At 40.8% G+C, this 18,955-nt stretch overlaps 1 protein-coding gene across 4 annotated transcripts in view; it reads left to right on the top strand.

Moving 5' to 3' along the window:
- The window catches only part of Ralgapa2 (Ral GTPase activating protein catalytic subunit alpha 2), a 294,943-nt gene that overhangs the window by 168,267 nt on the left and 107,721 nt on the right, over positions 1 to 18,955 (top strand). For 2 of the 4 annotated variants that reach the window (XM_052183817.1, XM_052183816.1), the window contains exons 29-34: positions 7,482 to 7,592; positions 9,001 to 9,069; positions 9,344 to 9,481; positions 10,530 to 10,755; positions 13,384 to 14,155; positions 15,653 to 15,724. In XM_052183817.1, the coding sequence (XP_052039777.1) occupies positions 7,482 to 7,592; positions 9,001 to 9,069; positions 9,344 to 9,481; positions 10,530 to 10,755; positions 13,384 to 14,155; positions 15,653 to 15,724 (1,388 nt within the window). Of the gene's footprint in view, positions 1 to 7,481; positions 7,593 to 9,000; positions 9,070 to 9,343; positions 9,482 to 10,529; positions 10,756 to 13,383; positions 14,156 to 15,652; positions 15,725 to 18,955 lie in introns of those variants that run through there. The other 2 variants (XM_052183819.1, XR_007977973.1) reach the window with 2 other exon arrangements.

The following is an 18,955-nucleotide window of genomic DNA, read 5'->3' as shown; positions in this document are numbered from 1 at the left end:
GCACTCACTAATAAGTGGATATTAGCCTGGAAAACTGGAATACCCAAAACATAATCCACACATCAAATGAGGTACAAGAAGAACGGAGGACTGGCCCCTGGTTCTAGAAAGACTCAGTGTAGCAGTATAAGGCAAAACCAGAACAGAGAAGTGGGAAGGGGTGGGTGGGAGAACAGGGGAAGGGAAGGGGGCTTATGTAACTTTCGGGGAGTGGGGGACCAGAAAAGAGGAAATCATTTGAAATGTAAATAAAAAAAATTTTCATTCACTGTGAGAGTCAGACCCACACAGTATTTGTAGATAGGTTGGAAAAACAAAATTATATTCATGAACATGAAATAAAAGTCTTGTTCTGAGTGCTGTGGTAAATATTTTACGAGAATGTCAGAAGCTACCCCCCCTAGGCCCTTTATAGTCTGGTTTTGGACCTAGCTAATGCTAGTTAGGGCTTTACTGATTGCTGGACATCTTAGGCTACAAGCAAGTGAGGTTTCTTTTTTGTTGTTGTTTTGTTTTTTGGATTTGGTTTTTTCGAGACAGGGTTTCTCTGTATAGCCCTGGCTGTCCTGGAACTCACTCTGTAGACCAGGCTTGCCTCGAACTCAGAAATCGCCTGCCTCTGCCTCCCAGCATGCTGGGATTACAGGCGCGTGCCACCACCGCCTGGCACAAGTGAAGTTTCAAGCTGTGATTTCTCTGGCTTGATTGGGGTAGGAGCTTGGGTGTTCGTCCCCTGCCTCCTGAACTGAAGGCATTTCGGGCATATTCCTCCTGTGCTCTGTTACTGAAAGATGTGCTGCTTATTGAGCATCACGTGAAACTAGAATATTGGTGATCTCTAAATATGTTTTAGAATTTCAGTGATAGCTCTGCAAGATGAGCACCACAGTCCCTATTACAGCAGAGGAAACTAAGTTCAGGAGAAATCAGTCCTAAGTCCAACACAATACAGGCCTGAGTGACAGAGTCAGCACTGAAAGTAAATTTGTGTGGCATTTAAGACATAATTGAACTTCCACTTGTGCAGTTTGGCTGCCTCCTAAAGCAGAGTCTATATCCTGCGTTCTTGGGTCCCATGCACAAACAGTAGACATCATTAGCACTGTGACTATTAAATTTGCAGAACCAATGAGTCTGCCAGGCGCTGTGCTGAGGGCTTTGTCGGTTCTCAGTAGCAAAGACAGTTTGCCATTTTACTAGAGAAGAAAGGAACTCATATGCAGGAAATATAAGGAGATATTTAGGCTGAGGGAGGTTTCAGCTGTATCTGAATTGAAATTCCAGTTGCCTAATCCCGGTGTCCAGACCCTTCTTTCCCTTCTCTCTTGCAGCTACAATAGTAGGCAACCCACAGTGTTCTTCATCTTTGGAATGGGAAACGACATTGTGGCCCCTGCCTGACCAAACTCAATACCTCTTGTCTCCCGTGTGTGTCCCGATTCCCCATCACCTCATCCCACATCCCTCTTGTATAACCCCTGGGTTATATCTTAGAAGCTGGTCAAGTACCTGCTACTAATACCTTGATGAATAGTGTAAGAATATGTCAACAGAGATACCACATGGCCAAGTTCCCTCTGGCCTGGCCCTTGAGGTCATATTTAATACTGGGACATATCTTAGGAAGTGCAGTTGTACTGCTACCTGTACTTAACAGATGAGGAAAGTGGGCTGACCAAGGTCCTTGACAGCCTCAACCAGGATGCTTTGACATACTTTCAGTATATTAGACTCTGACTTCCAAACCACAGAGGAGAGACTACTGGATGTAAGTTGTTGACTTATGTGGATCTCAATTCTATTGTAAATACCCCATTTTTTCAATTCTAAGGCATTTTTTAGTTTTTTCCTTTCACATTTAAGTTAGTTACCTAGCTTTATCCTATACCTGAGAACACTTAATAATTTAATGATATCTTAGAAATGTATAACTTCCTGTATAGTATAGGACAGAGATAGAATTTGATAATAGCTTGGGGTTGAAGAGATGATTCCATGGTTAAGAGCACTGGCTGCTCTTCCAGAGGACCGGGTTCAATTTGTAGCACCCAGAGTTTACAATTGTCCATAACTCTGGTCTCCAGGGATTTGATGTGTTATTCTGGGTTCTAAGGGGATCAGGCATGCAGATGTTGAAGCTATGCATTTGGTCAAAACACCCATGCACCTCAGATAAAGGAATAAATCACTTATTTTAGAGAGATTGATAATAGAGGAACAGAATCTCAGATGAACAGATTTTCTTCATATGTTTATGAATTCTCAAAATGACTGCAATTTTTCTGTGATTATGAGGATAAACAATAGGCACCAGGAAACAATTCTAATTATGCATATTGTGCCTGTCCGGTGAGTGTCCATCGCAGGACTAGAATGGTCCACTGCTATGCATAGGTGTGATCACTCCAACCCACAGGCTAGACTTGGCACAGCATGCAAGACAGACACCAGCCTGCTCCCTAGCAATTCCAGTTTCTAGAAAATACGGACTATACTCACCTGCTAGACTCGTTTTGTGCCTTCAGCTCTCTGCCTTTAATTCAGTGTTGGCACATTGTTAGTCTTTCATGGCTGTGTGTGAGTTGGGTGAGAGTGAGTGGGGAATGTTTCTTTCATCCTTGCCATCTTTCAATCACTTAATGTGTATGCATACTACTACCCCCATGGTAGTCCCTGTCTCAAGATCCCTAGCTACCTCAGAACCTGTGCCTTTATTGCACACACATACTGCTGCTCACTTAGAAGGAAACCCAACCGTCCCTCCACATCCTTCCAGGCACAGCTCAGCCCTCCATCCTACCACTTTCTATCTGACTATCCCATGTCTCCCCTTTCTGCTCCAAGCCCCGTTGTATTGTCTACCACTACTCTTGTCATTTTCCCCTTGTCAGTTTCCAGCTTCTAAGAGCCTTACTAGTGCCCATTCATTCTTCCTTAGTGCTTCATCCTCCCCTTGAACATGACATGTACACCCCACTGTTAGCCCTCTCAATAGTGATAACAATCTTAACAAGTAGTAAATGCATTGCTGTCTCCTGTAGTACTACTGTGGAAAAAATGAAACATGGTGGGATAAAACTGAAGAGCAAGTAGGTATGGACTGCTTCCTAGAGATGGTGAACCTTAGTATGAGGATCTGAACAACATAGCAGTGCCAAGGACACTAGACCTGGGAACTAAAACATCCAAAACAAAGCTGGAAACAAGTACAAAGGACAGAAACCACCAGGGTCCTGAGGGTGGGAGGAGGCCAATGGCTTCAGGTCATCTGGAATCTAGATGAGAAGGAGGCTTTGAAGAGCCCCTGAATGCTCATGTGACTTAAATTCAGCAACACAGGGCCATTGGAAAGCCTCCTGTTGTTGTTAATGAGGTGTGGATAGCAGTATAGCCTCTAGGTTCTGGCCAAGGCAGGAAACACAGGTTGTCTTTGTTGCATTTGTTTATACTCAGCATGACGTTGAAGATTTTGCACATATTTCCTCTTTCTCATCTGCCTCACCAAAAAGTAAAGCATCCAGGAAACTGAGGACATCCCACAGTGTCTTAGTTACTTTTCTGTCTCTGTCAAGAGAAAACATGCTGAAAGCAACTACTAGAATAAAGAGTTTACTGGATCTTATAGTTGCAGAGGGTTAGAATCCATGACCTTCATGGCAGGGAGTATTGTAGCAGGCAGGCATGGCTCTGGAGTAGCAGCTGAGAGCTCACTTCTTGAGAGAGCAGCCATGAGGTAGAGGGAAATGTAACTGGAAATGACGTGAGCTTTTGAAGCATCACATACTTTCTTCAACAAAGCCACATCTACTTCTTTTTTTTTCTTTTTTTTAAAAATTTTTTTATTCGATATAATTTATTTACATTTCAAATGATTTCCCCTTTTCTAGCCCCCCACTCCCCGAAAGCCCCCTTCTCTTCCCCTGTCCTCCCACCCACCCCTTCCCACTTCCCCGTTCTGGTTTTGCCGAATACTGCTTCACTGAGTCTTTCCAGAACCAGGGGCCACTCCTCCTTTCTTCTTGTACCTCATTTGATGTGTGGATTATGTTTTGGGTATTCCAGTTTTCTAGGTTAATATCCACTTATTAGTGAGTGCATACCATGATTCACCATTTGAGTCTGGGTTACCTCACTTAGTATGATGTTCTCTAGCTCCATCCATTTGCCTAAGAATTTCATGAATTCATTGTTTCTAATGGCTGAATAGTACTCCATTGTGTAGATATACCACATTTTTTGCATCCACTCTTCTGTTGAGGGATACCTGGGTTCTTTCCAGCATCTGGCAATTATAAATAGGGCTGCTATGAACATAGTAGAGCATGTATCCTTATTGCATGGTGGGGAATCCTTTGGGTATATGCCCAGGAGAGGTATAGCAGGATCTTCTGGAAGTGAGGTGCCCAGTTTTCAGAGGAACCGCCAGACTGATTTCCAGAGTGGTTGTACCAATTTGCAACCCCACCAGCAGTGGAGGAGTGTTCCTCTTTCTCCACACCCTCTCCAGCACCTGCTGTCTCCTGAATTTTTAATCTTAGCCATTCTGAATGGTGTAAGATGAAATCTCAGGGTTGTTTTGATTTGCATTTCCCTAATGACTAATGAAGTTGAGAATTTTTTAAGATGCTTCTCCGCCATCCGAAGTTCTTCAGGTGAGAATTCTTTGTTTAACTCTGTACCCCATTTTTTAATAGGGTTATTTGGTTTTCTGGAGTCTAACTTCTTGAGTTCTTTATATATATTGGATATTAGCCCTCTATCTGATGTAGGATTGGTGAAGATCTTTTCCCAATTTGTTGGTTGCCGATTTGTCCTCTTGATGGTGTCCTTTGCCTTACAGAAACTTTGTAATTTTATGAGGTCCCATTTGTCAATTCTTGCTCTTAGAGCATACGCTATTGGTGTTCTGTTCAGAAACTTTCTCCCTGTACCGATGTCCTCAAGGGTCTTCCCCAGTTTCTTTTCTATTAGCTTCAGAGTGTCTGGCTTTATGTGGAGGTCCTTGGTCCATTTGGATTTGAGCTTAGTACTGGGAGACAAGGATGGATCAATTCGCATTCTTCTGCATGCTGACCTCCAGTTGAACCAGCACCATTTGTTGAAAAGGCTATCTTTTTTCCATTGGATGTTTTCAGCCTCTTTGTCGAGGATCAAGTGGCCATAGGTGTGTGGGTTCATTTCTGGATCTTCAATCCTGTTCCATTGATCCTCCTGCCTGTCACTGTACCAATACAATGCAGTTTTTAACACTATTGCTCTGTAGTATTGCTTGAGGTCAGGGATACTGATTCCCCCACACTTTCTTTTGTTGCTGAGAATAGTTTTAGCTATCCTGGGTTTTTTGTTGTTCCAGATGAATTTGATAATTGCTCTTTCTAACTCTGTGAAGAATTGAGTTGGGATTTTGATGGGTATTGCATTGAATCTATATATTGCTTTTGCCAAAATGACCATTTTAACTATATTGATTCTACCGATCCATGAGCATGGGAGGTTTTCCCATTTTTTGAGGTCTTCTTCCATTTCCTTCTTCAGAGTCTTGAAGTTCTTGTCATACAGATCTTTCACATGTTTGGTAAGAGTCACCCCAAGATACTTTATACTGTTTGTGGCTATTGTGAAGGGGGTCATTTCCCTAATTTCTTTCTCAGCCTGCTTATCCTTTGAGTATAGGAAGGCCACTGATTTGCTTGAGTTGATTTTATAACCTGCCACTTTGCTGAAGTTGTTTATCAGCTGTAGGAGCTCTCTAGTGGAGTTTTTTGGGTCACTTAGGTAGACTATCATGTCGTCTGCAAATAATGATAGTTTGACTTCTTCCTTTCCAATTTGTATCCCTTTGACCTCCTTATGTTGTCGAAGGAACACTACCCAATTCCTTCTACGAAGCCACAATTACGCTGATACCAAAGCCACACAAAGATCCACCAAAGAAAGAGAACTTCAGACCAATTTCCCTTATGAACATCGATGCAAAAATACTCAATAAAATTCTTGCCAACTGAATCCAAGAACACATCAAAATGATCATCCACCATGATCAAGTAGGCTTTATCCTGGGAATGCAGGGTTGGTTCAATATCCGGAAATCCATCAATGCAATCCACTACATAAACAAACTCAAAGAACAAAACCACATGGTCATTTCATTGGATGCTGAAAAAGCATTTGACAAAATTCAGCATCCTTTCATGCTTAAAGTCTTGGAGAAAACAGGAATTCAAGGCCCATACCTAAACATAGTAAAAGCAATATACAGCAAACCGGTAGCCAGCATCAACTAAATGGAGAGAAACTTGAAGCAATCCCACTGAAATCAGGGACCAGACAAGGCTGCCCCCTTTCTCCTTATCTTTTCAATATTGTACTTGAGGTACTAGCTCAGGCAATTCGACTACATCTACTTCTTCACAGACAGTTCCAACAACTGGTGACCAAGTATTTACAGATATAATCTTATGGATGCCATTCTCAACCAAACTGCCATGTGCCATTCCACTCCCTGGCCCCGGAGGCTGTGGCCATATCACAATGCAAACTGCATTCAGCTAACTTCAAAAGTCCCTATAATCTTTCATAGTCTCAATACAGTTTAGAAGTCCAAAGTTCAAATTCTCTTCTGAGACTCAAGGAAATCTCTTACCTTAACCTCTTGTAAATTATAAAAGCAAAGGTAATACTTCCAACAGACAACTACATAGAATATACATTTACTATTTCAAAAGGGAGAAATTGAGGTGTAGTGAGGAAATAATGGAACACCAAAACCCAACAGGAAAAACTGTAAATCCTTTATCTCTGTATGTGATGTCCAGGATCTTAGATGGCTCTGCCCTTCCAGTTTTACAGACTGCAGCATGTATTAGCCTGTGAGGGCCATTCTCTTTTAAGCCACCACAGGCAGCTTTAGGAAACATAGCCTGAGTCATTGAACATACCCTAGCTCCTGAGTTATATCCTTAAAGTCTGCTTTTACACATTTCTTAGTATGTTACATGTGTGTCATTTTACTTTATCAGGAAAGAAGTCATTTGGTTAATCCTTGTTTTTCTGTTTGTGAAATGAACATAGCACCTTCCTTCCAGAACTGTCAATGACAGTTTATCAATAACAGAATGAGTTTTATTTGTGCAGGTCTGGTACACAAAGGACTCTCAACCGTATATTCTTTTAATGTCCTCAGTTTGTAAATAGTGTGATTTATTTGAGCTGAATACAGAATTTGAAATGTGGGCTTTAAGTTCTAGGCAAACATTGACCACCTTCTATGGAATATATAAATTAATGTGGGTGAATTCAAATAGGCAACAAAATGGAATAGAATGGTCATGTTCAGACAGTGTTAATTGGACATAGTTGTCTTCAGTTGTATATGAGATATGTATACAGGGCTGGCAAGAGCAATCAGCTCTGTTCTTCCTCCAGAATATACACCTGCCGAGCTGCTCTGTTGACTTGGGGGTTTGGATTTCTTTTTGTAGTTTCCTAACAAGATCGTGGCTCAGGTAGCCTGTGATGTTCTTCAGTTGTTGGTTTCCTACTGGGAAAAACTTCAGATGTTTGAAACTGCTCTACCAAGAAAAATGGCAGAAGTAAGTCCTTTATCTATACTGCTAAAGCATCTGCATTTCCTTCTTACTAATGTATTTGATATCTAATTAACTATAGATCCTTGAGTAATTGTTAGAGAAGCAACTATTAATCTGCCATGTGAGGCCCGTTTTTAGGCTGTGTTGGCTGGCTCCTCTCTGCTTCAATTCTAGGCACTGTGCAAAGAAGCCTGCAGTGTTCCAGCCAGAGGCTGGTGCTTGGAGAGTTTGAAAGGCAGACACAACCACAACAAAGAGTCCTTTTGTAGGTTAGGCTTTATTCATTGAGAGTAATTTGGATGGTGCCAACAAGGAGTAGGCAGCTGGTTTAATGCCTTCCTTGCAGGGTGGGGGCCTGGCTGTCATGTAAAGCAGGAGTTGTTCCCAGACTAAAGCCCTGGGCCACGCTTGCTGCTGTGGCATGGTTACTTGGCAGTAATAAGATCAGTGCAGTATTAAACTCTACAGGGTGGTGGCCAGGAGCTGGGCAGGAAGAACAGGAAGTATCTCTACCCCAGCTTCTGAAGTCAGCTTCACCCAAGAGGTCTTTGCTCAGAGCCCAGCAGGGACTAACTCACAGATAGATGCCTGTGACTCAGCACACCTGTGCCAGGCCTGAAGAAATGTGACTTGTCCCCATGAAGGACTGCATGGAGACAGAAGTGATGCAGAGTCATTCCCTCCACCCCGGACAGACTTGATTCTTTGGCAGCACTTTGTTCTCTCTCAATCACATCAAGAGTCACAGTGGCTTTTGACCTGAAGTGATCTGGAGTGAAATAGACCTTTTACTCTGCTGCAGAATGTAAACCTGGGTTTCCTGTCAACTTGTAATTATTCAGACAGGACACCTATGAGAATGGAGCTTTGTGCTGATTTATAAGACAGCAAACGGTAACCTTTTCATATTTTTTTTTAAAGCACACAATTTTTTTTTAAAAATGTATTTATTTTATGAGTACACCATTGCTCTTTTCAGACACACCAGAAGAGGGTATCAGATCCCATTACAGATGGTGGTGAGCCAACACATGGTGGTTGGGAATTGAACTCAGGACCCCTGGAAGAGCAGTCATGATCTCAACTGCTGAGCCATCTCTCCAGCCCTTCATAATTATTTTTAAAACCTTTTGTATTTTACTAGAAATGTGAGATTAATAGTTGTACTAGAAACTATGTGACTATAGAGAGAGCTACATGGTCATAATTTTCAGTTCTCTTACAACTGGCCTCAGTGTTGAATCACCATCCAGTGAATAGGCACCAAGCTGTGTTAAGTTGCAAGACCATCTAGGGATTCTTACCATATGGCTTCCAAACTATAACTATGTAAATAATATAAACTATAACTATAGTAACTATATATGAAAACTATAATAAATTGCTTGACTGGGTCTTATCTTTTATGCAGATCCTTGTGGCCACAATTGCATTCCTTTTACCAAGTGCAGAGTACTCTTCAGTGGAAACAGATAAAAAGGTAAGTGACAGGTTAGGTAGCTTTCCCCAGAGTTATTTTTAAGTATAAGACAGAATTGGAATGACTGTTACTAATGATGCTGTCATTTATAACATTCTTATATGTTGGCTTTAACATTCTTTGCTATGGAAACCTTTTTTGCTTACTAACTTACCCTGTACTTGTGTGTCTGTTAAATACTGAGTAAACACAGGGATAATTCTGTTTATCTTCACATGCAGTGGGTCAGTCCTAAAGGCCATAATGTAAGTTCTGGATATGTTTCTTCTTCTAGTTTATTGTGTCCTTGCTCCTTTGCCTCTTGGACTGGTGCATGGCACTGCCCGTGAGTGCCCTCCTCCACCCTGTGTCTACAGCAGTTCTAGAGGAGCTGCACCCATCCCGGGCTCCCTTGCTGGATTATATCTACAGGGTGAGTCTCCTCTAAACCTTGGGCACAGTCTGTAGATCTACAGATTAAAATGCCAAAATGTTGTACATTTCCTACATTTATTCATTTGTGCCTTCTGAAAATGACCTGTGGAAAGTTATGCATTTGGAAAGAAAAGAATAATTGATGAGTAAGCAGAACAGATAAAGTTGTAGTGAATCAGTAGTTGCCAAGGTGAAGGCATATGCACTTTACATGACTGTCATATTTAAACAACTGCCATTGGATCAGAATGCTCCCAATCTTCATGACAAGTGATCTATATCTACTTCGTTTCTAAATGGACTGTTTATATTATAGCTTCCTATAATATAGGGTCTGTAGCATAAGCTTCACAAAGATCTGTTTATCAGAGTATAAAAAAACCCATAATGCTTCTAGTAATCTCTGCCTTAAATAAACCTCAAGAGGCAGGTGTAGTGGTGCATGTTTATAATCCCAGTGCGTGGAAACATGGGGGCAAAAGGATTGCCTTGAATTCAAGGCAGCCTAGGCTCTATAATGAAACCCTGTCTCAAAACCAGAACCAAGACAAAAGTAAAAGAACACAAGGAAAAATACTTAGGATATGAGTTAAGAAGTCTCACTTTGTGAGAAGTAAGAGACTTTAAAATCTGTTTTCAATTCACTTTTATTTAACTTTCAAAGTTGTATTAAATTATTTCTTATAATTCATACACCCATGTGTCCTACTGATTTAAACATAGGTTGTGGTCACCCTGCCCTCTACCATGAGGGATTTCCCACAGCCTGGCTCCATCCACCTTTGGAGGGTGAAAGCCTGAGGTGTGGGCAGTCACACAAGAACAGAAACAGGCACCTTTCATTTGTGTTTTCGTTTGCCTCAAGAATATAGGTATTGTTACTGACTTGCTAGTAGCAAAAAGATATTTAAGAGTGGAAAGAAGCCCGTATTTGGACATGTTCCCAGGAAGGCTCCCACTCTCTCAAGCACTGTGGTGGCAGGACAGTTTGTCAGAGCTCAGGAAATGCTGGCGTACAGAGTGCCATGCCTGTCTGTTCTCCTCAGGTTCTGCACTGCTGTGTCTGTGGCTCAAGTACATACACACAGCAAAGTCACTATACTCTGACCTTGGCTGACCTGTCATCCACGGACTATGACCCCTTCCTACCTCTGGCAAACGTGAGGAACTCTGAACCAGTGCAGTGCCCTGCATCAGCAGACCTGGGGAACCTGCTGACTGTGGAAGAGGGTGGGTATGACTACAGATATACAATCTTATGTTCAGGAAAAGGTAAGATTGTAATCTTGTCCGTGCTTGTGTTTTGGGTTTGTTTTAGATCCATTGTTGAAGTTGAAATCCCAGTTTATGGGGTCTCTGATAGCAAACTGCCTTCCTTGTTTCTTCCCCTTTTTTCCTGTTATCTTTTCTCCTCTCCCCTTTTTTCCCTACCTTATATTATGCACATGGTTTTGTGTTACTGAAAACCTGTTTGTTTCATACCCATGAAATGAACCAAAAGGCTCATTTTCTATCCCCAAGAAGCTTTGCAGCTAGTGGGGGAGATAGGACATTGCTGGGCTGATAGCATCTTTAGGACTTACCATAGGAAAGAAATTAAGCTGAACTCAGCAGGGTGGGCAGGTTTGAAGGAGGTCATAGAGCATCCAGGCAAGGAGCCCCTCACGCTGAAAGTTGATAGCAACCCAATCCTGAGACAGACGTCTCTCCCGTGTGCCTTTTGTGGAAAGGAAAGAGAGTTAGCAGGCCATGATCAGATGAAAGTGCAGGATGTACAGTGTGCCCCAAAATAGGTTCACCCTATTTTAATGACTTACTTATTAGGCCATTACCTGTTCCCAACATAATTACTACTTTTAAATAAAATTACAAGCAAGATACACAGTCAAGCCATCTGTGTCACATGTGTTCAGATTGTTCATTGTTAATAACTAACTACTTAAAACAGAAGGAAGGGGAGGAGCTTCAGGAGAATCAGACATTCTAGCTTTGTATTTCCTCTGGGAAGCTAGAGAGAAGAAGGTACTTGGAATGTTTTCTTGTTTAGTAGTTTGTGAAACCCTCAGCTAGTTTTGTCATTAGTAGAATGTAGACCATCTCTGGTTCCCAGGGAGATCATGGGGAGCAGACTTGGCTAAAATGTGCAGGAGGGGGCCAGTGTTTCACAGATGTTTCAGTTCCAGCCCCATTTGGGATTGTATTGGTACTGTTGTCATAGCATAGTTTACAGCAGGATTCATAGGTCTTCCTGTCATTTTCCCATTGTAGAATTCAAACACTCACAAAACACAAACCGAAAGCACAACCTCTGTAAGCAACAGTAGAAGGAAGCTACTTTTCCCATTTGATATTTTCTGCCATGGCCCTTTGTCAGTTTGTACCTTTATTGTTAGTTTTGTGCTTACCCTGCTGTCGTGATGACGATTTGTTTCCTATTATGAATTGTGAATTCCTGGCTGCTTTCCTGTGGTTTTCTAGAGAGTAACATTTCTCTGCTGGAACATTATCATTCTTAGTTGTAGAGAAATCTTACATATTTTTCTTAGGTTGTGGGGAAAAGTTTAAGTTTAGAATAGATGTAACTGACCTCTTATTTCTTTAAAAAAAAAAAAAACCTTCTTGTGTGACATTTTATTTTCCGTTATTGGATATAGATTTTATATACATTTTAAAACTGATAAGAAATCTGAGAAAATTAAAGATGATCTTGTTCTCCTCACTTATTACTCAGAATTTCCCAAGTTTCAGATATTTGTTTCCTTCTAGGAATTTTATACAGCACAAAACAACATGTTATAAGTGAGCCAGTTGGGTAATGTCTAAAACTAGAGGTATTTAGCATGAAGTCATATATTTACAGTGATTTATATGCTAATTAATATTTGATTTTTCACAGTGTTGGTTTAAATGCTTTAAGATAAATTAAAAACCTTAATTTAAATATGTAGTCCTTTTTCCATAAAATTTTTAAAATTTCATTTTCACTTTTTATTAAATTGACTTTTATAAATTATGCCAATTGAAGTTTCCTCAACTTCTCTCAGCCTGAAGTACTATTTCAATTTCTAGTTATAATTTTAGTGTATCTGCCTGCCCATTTTACCTCGTTTTATAAAGCCCTGGGACTCATTCTGTTGTCAAAGTCTTTGTATGCATTTAAACTAAAATTTTATAAATCAGTTGCTCTTGATTACTAAATCATGAAATACAAATTCAGTTAAGTTCTTCTAAGTTCTCCATGGTTTATTAATATGATGAGTTTTCTTAAATATTTTTAGTATTCCAATAACAAAACATAAACTGTCACAATGATTATTAAATATATTGTTTCCAATCTTTTAAAATAGCACCAAGGTCTGTTAATATCTTTATCAAATCTACCTGCAACCAACAGAGTAGAGTCTCTGGCCCACTTTCTGATCTCATCCAGGTTTTTTACGCATCTGAGTCTCTGTACTAACCTGGCGAACCTGAAAATGCTTCTCTTTAGCTTATTCTTATGTCTATAGACTTTTAAAGTCCCTTTCAGAGTGATGTCTTGATGTAAGTTAGTTCTTTATCAGTCTGTTTCAACTAGGTTTTTATATTCAAATAGAATTAGGGTCAAAAAGAAAAAAGATTTTTTAAAAAGTCAATCTCACAGTTAAAAACATTGATCTGGCTGTGATGGCACACACCTTTAATCCCAACAGAGGCAGAGACAGAGACCGAGGCAGAGACCAGTGGCTCTCTATGTGTTCCCGGCCAGCCTGATCTGCATAGTGAGGTCCAGGCCAGCCAGTACCACATAATGACACCTTGTCTCACAAAACAAAACAAAAATAACAAACATTCAAACTAATGACTGAAATTTCGTGTTGTCCCCATTATCTCCTCATGGTTTCTTCCTGTTGTTCACAGAGAAGAAGAGAAGAAGTGTGGAACTGATCCCCCTCACTGCACGAATGGTCATGGCCCACCTGGTGAACCACTTAGGCCATTATCCACTGAGTGGGGGTCCTGCCGTGCTGCACAGCCTGGTCAGTGAGAACCACGACAATGCCCATGTGGAAGGGACTGAGCTGTCCTCGGAGGTGTTCAGGAGCCCAAACCTGCAGCTCTTTGTATTTAATGATAGCACCCTCATCTCCTATCTTCAGACACCAGCAGAAGGATCAGCTGGAGGGACTTCAGGGGCTTCCCTCTCAGATGTGAGGGTCATTGTGAGGGATATCTCAGGGAAGTACTCTTGGGATGGCAAGGTTTTATATGGACCTCTGGAAGGCCGTTTGGCACCCAATGGAAGGAATCCCTCATTTCAGATTTCTGGCTGGCATAATCACATGAGTGGACCTCAGAAAGATTTGTTTCACAGTGAGGAGGGAGATGATGTGCTTGACAGATTACTTGAAAACATTGGCCATACAAGCCCCGAATGCCTTTTACCATCACAACTAAATCTAAATGAGCCTTCCCCAACCCCATGTGCAATGAACTGCGACCAAGAGAAGGAAATCATCGAGGTCATCCTGCGCCAGAGCACACAGGAAGATGAGTATGTACAGAGGTGTAACTTGAATTCTGCAGTAAAGGTCACCAGCCAAGGTCAACCCTCACCTGTGGAGCCCCGGGGACCCTTTTATTTCTGCAGGTTGTTGCTTGATGACTTGGGAATGAATTCCTGGGACAGAAGGTAACTGAGCTCTGGATGTTTTATCATTGCTTTTATATGAGGGTTATTCTATTTTTATTATCAATTTGAGGTTTAAGAATAAGAAATAGAAGTTTTTCTGGATTTCAATAGTTACAGGTTATTTTTTTAGATTAAAGATAGAAATAAAACTAAATGTACAATACTGGTACAGAGCTTAAGTCCCAAACACCTGCCAGACCTTTGAAAGCATAGGAACTGTGCTTTTCCTTTTCTGTTTCCATATAAAATGCAAATAAACTGCACAGGTAAGTATACATCTAGCCACAGTACTGATGATGAATGTGAACTTGATGCATCTCAGACAAAGGCACAGGAAGCCAAGAAGAGCAGTTTTATCCAGTGGGTAGTGTGTGTATTGGAGGACACCTTAGAGAAGAGGGTGTGATTGACCTGGACCTGAGAGTGGAGCTTTAAAGAAAGGATGGGGAAGATATTCACAGAACTGGTATTGAAAACAGACACAAGCACTTACACATAGGGCCATACTCATTGACTAAAAAGCTTTCTAGTGTCACTAGATGGCAGGGGAGTCATTATGTCTCTGTATAATCAAGGAAAATTGGGCTCATTTTGAAAACTTCTGAATTAGTTACTTTTCTTTTGCTATGATAAAACACTATGAAAAAGGCAACTTATAGAAGAACAAGTTTATTTTAGACATATGGGTCTAGGTACTTTGGGTCCATGATGGCAGAAACAGCAGGTGACAGAAATGACAGCTGGACTACAGCTGAGAACTCATATTTCCAATTGGTAACAGGAAGCAAAGAGAGGGCACTGGAAGTGGCATATGGCTTCTGAGATCTCAAAGCCTGCCCCCAGTGAGAAACACTCTCCAACCAGGCCACATTTCCTAAATTTATTCAAACAGGACCACCAAGTGGGGAACAAGTATTTAATTGCCCAAGAATATGGGAGGCATCTCATTCAAACTTCTATAAGATCTATCATAGTTTTCCAGTGAAGGAGATTGTAGATGGATCAATGCTATCTTAGCATTACTATACTGTGAAGAGATATCATGACCATGGAAACTCTTATAAAGGAAATAATGTAATTGGGGCTCAATTACAGGTTCAAAGGTTTAGTCTGTTGTAATCATGGTGGGAACCATGGCAGGCAAAGATACAGGCAGACATGGTGCTAGAGAGGTAGCTAAGAATTCTACATCTGGATCCTCAGGCAGCAGAAAGGAAGAGACACTGGACCTGGCATGAGCTTCCAAAACCCCAAAGCCTACCCCCAGTGACATACTTCATCCAACATGGCCACACCTACCTCAGCAAGACTCAAGACTACACTTCCTAATAGTGCCAGTCCCTAATGTCCAAGCATCCAAATACACAAGCCTATGGGGACGTGGGGTGTCATTCCTATTCAAACCACCACAATGGCTGTGTTTGGTATTGGATTAGAAAATAGCAAGGTTGGTCTGTGGTCATATGATTTCTTCTTGCATACTTTTTTTCCATGCAGGAAGAATTTTCATTTGTTGAAGAAAAATTCAAAATTATTGAGAGAGCTAAAGAATCTGGACTCACGTCAGTGGTATGTGAAATATCTTTGTCTAACTTTGTGAGAACATGGTATCAAATACACTTTCAGGAAAAAAGGTACCCACAGAGAAACCCAGAGTGTTTCTGTGGCCCAGAATCTGTTGACTTTGACTAAGCCTTTAGTGTTTTGGTTTGGTTTGGTTTGGTTTGGTTTTTTGCATTCTGTTTTGTTGAGACAGGGACTCAGTTGCCTAGGCTGATTCAACATACTCTGTAGCCCAGGTAGGCCTCAAGCATGTAATTAATTCTCCTGCCTCAACCCCCAAGTAGCTGGGATCATAAACTTTATTTAATCTAAAATTTAAAAAAAATCCCATATCTTGTTCTATTTTAACTTCATGGCCTCTTTTTCATTAATAACATACACACAATTATGGATATTCACAAAAAAGATATTGTTATTAAGTTCTCTTAAAGGTAGGTGTGTGCATGCCTGCATAAGCTTTTGAGTCTGTTTAGTGTTGTTTTTGTGTCTATGATTGAGGGCTGTTGGCCTGGGAGTGATTCTGTGTATTCCCATCAGCACTCCTAACTTCCACGGCCTACCCTGCATTTATTTGATGGTAGTCACTCTGACTGAGATTTAATTGGCATTTCTGTGGTGGCTGAAGATACTGGACACTTAAAATGATTTGTAGGCCACTTGTATTTCTTTAAGAACTATTCTGTTCCTTGCACTTTTTGTTGATTTGCAGATTTGGGGTTTGGTATTCAACTTTGCAGTTCTTTATGTGTCCTGCATTATTAGGCCCTGTCTAACATTAGTTGTCAAAGTTTTTTATTTTTCTCATTTTATAGTTGTCTCGTCAGGATGGTGATTTTCTGTCTTGCTGTGCAGAAGCTTTTTAATTTAAGTAATACCATTTGCTAGTTCTTGGAATTATTTCCTCTACTCTAAGCTATCCCTGTCTACTCTTTTGTCTAGAAGTAGTTTCCCTGTTTTACTCTTGCAGCTTCAGGCTGAAATATAGGTCTGTTTGTTTTTAGTTTGAGACAGGGTTTCTCCATTAGCTGTGGCTGTCCTGGAACTCGATCTTTAGATCAGGCTGGCCTCAAGCTCAGATATCCAACCTGCCTATCCAAGTGCTGAGATTAAAGTCATGGCCACTAGACCGCGCTTTAAAATGTAGGTCTTTAGTCCATTTTGAAATAGGGTGAGAAATAGGGATCTAATTTCATTCTTATATACATTAAACAGTCTGTTTTTCTCCCTTCTATATGTTGGTGTCACTGTTAAAAATCAGTGGTTGTAACTGAATGGGTTTGCTTTGAGTTCTCATTCAGTAGTTGTGCTTTTGTGTGTCAGTGCCATGCTGTTTTCTAAGCAAGTATTTTCACTATCATTTGTGTTCAGTTGACTTTCTTGTGGTTTTATTGTTTATTCTTAAGTAAATGCTTGGCTCAAGTCACTATTATTTTCATATTAGGTCTATAGCTATGATATTTTGTTGCTGTTTTTAATTCTTGAACCTATGTATGACAGCAACAACTGGTCAAATAGTGAACTGTACTTGAAATTAAAATAGCATACACACACACACACACACACACACACACACCTTTGAGAGGACTTAATAGAAATATCTTTTTGTCACAATACAAATGATGTAATCTAGGGGCCTTGAATGGGTGTTGTTTGTTTGTTTGTTTTTCTGTCAAAGAATTAAAGGGCCAGAAAATCTGAAGTGCAGAGAAACCTCAAGCACTACAGACAGAATCAGCAGTTGAAGAAAGATGTTTCTTGGGAGTGAGGAACCATGCACCTAGTAGACACAGAGAGAAAAAGGCTCTCTGCAAAGCAGAGGAAGGGCTTGGAAGGTAAACAGTAGTACCTTCTCCAGAGCTGGGGGTTTTAAACTTCTGAAGAGTTTTCCTCCCCTACTTTAGGGTTAGTCTGTTTGACGATAGAACCATTGATTGGTTCATAACTGTTGGGTGGCAGGTCCTGATCCAGCCTGGAACTTGTTGAGCCAGCTTTTAGTAGTAGTGGGCCTGCTGACAGGAGACAGCCTTCAGGCTTTCCTCTCCAGTCAGGAGGCTGAGGAAGAAGCTGACTATCTTGAAGATTCACCGTCTTTATTCCCTAGCTCCTCTTCCTGTCTGCCTGCCTACCAGGGAGTGTCTACCTTCTGGTCTCTCACTAAGGACTCAGCAGATAAAATCACATTAGGCTTACTTATATCTATATGTCCTTTCACTCTTTTAGAAGCAAGTAGAATTAAGATACATTAATTCATATCAACCATTTTGATTTTTTTCTACCTTCCCATATATCTTTCTTCTTATTCATAGCTTCTTAGAGCCACACACGTGTTGAAGCATGTACTGTTTTGTGTGTGCTTTCTGGGTGTTGGGAATGTCCGAGGGTGGCTATTGTGAGCCTGATTCCATCTGCAGAAGGTGATGTGATGACCTTTCCTCCTAGTAACTCTTATATTCTGAAGAGTGGTGAGCATTTTAGTATCAAGAAATGAAAAAGTATACAGGTTTAAATGATTCATTTGTAGTGTTAATGGAAAGAAACCATCCTCAGGGCAGAACCTGCAACTCTGTTAGTATTTTAAATGTTTTCATTCCTTGATTCAAGTAAAGCTTAATTTGAATTTCAAAACTGTTTAAGAACAGTTTTAGACCCTGACACTGCCATTCCTCCTTTCTTCAATCTACCTCTCTTTTCTCTCTCCAGGACAGAGACTGAGCCCTCTGGAAATTCCATGAGGGATTTCTGAAGGACTTGGGCACTTGCTTTCCTCCCTCTGGTCCTTCAGTGTTAAACAGTCATTTGGACCCTAAACCCAGCTTTTCTAGCACATGCTGAATTATTCCCTGCTTCTCCAGTGTTAAGTGAATGCACTGGTATCTTGTAATTGTAGCCAATTTGTTGAATGTTAATGCACTTTAGTTGCATGAGGTGCAATCGAATTAGCTCCCTGGGGTGCTGTTGCAGTAAAATATGGCTTTGGATAGCTGATTGGCAATCTTCTGCCCTTTGATTAACCTTCACTTAAAACCCCAACTCCTGGACTTATGTCTGGTGTCTTGGCCTCTAAATGCACATCAATTTATTTAATGGGAAAGGATATCTTTCAAGATTGTCTTTTAAAAACCTGAACTCCATCTGGGGCTCTTCACCTGTAGGGAAATCTGGCCTGTGCCATAGATTGGTCTGATACCATGCAAGAACACATCTTGTCCCTCAACTTTCAGGACATTTTTATTTATT

This window comes from Apodemus sylvaticus, chromosome 5 (assembly GCF_947179515.1).
Source record: "Apodemus sylvaticus chromosome 5, mApoSyl1.1, whole genome shotgun sequence".
In the NCBI taxonomy this organism is placed as follows: Eukaryota; Metazoa; Chordata; class Mammalia; order Rodentia; family Muridae; genus Apodemus; species Apodemus sylvaticus.
Note: the sequence above shows the minus strand (reverse complement) of the source record. Positions and strands in the feature narration are given on the sequence as shown.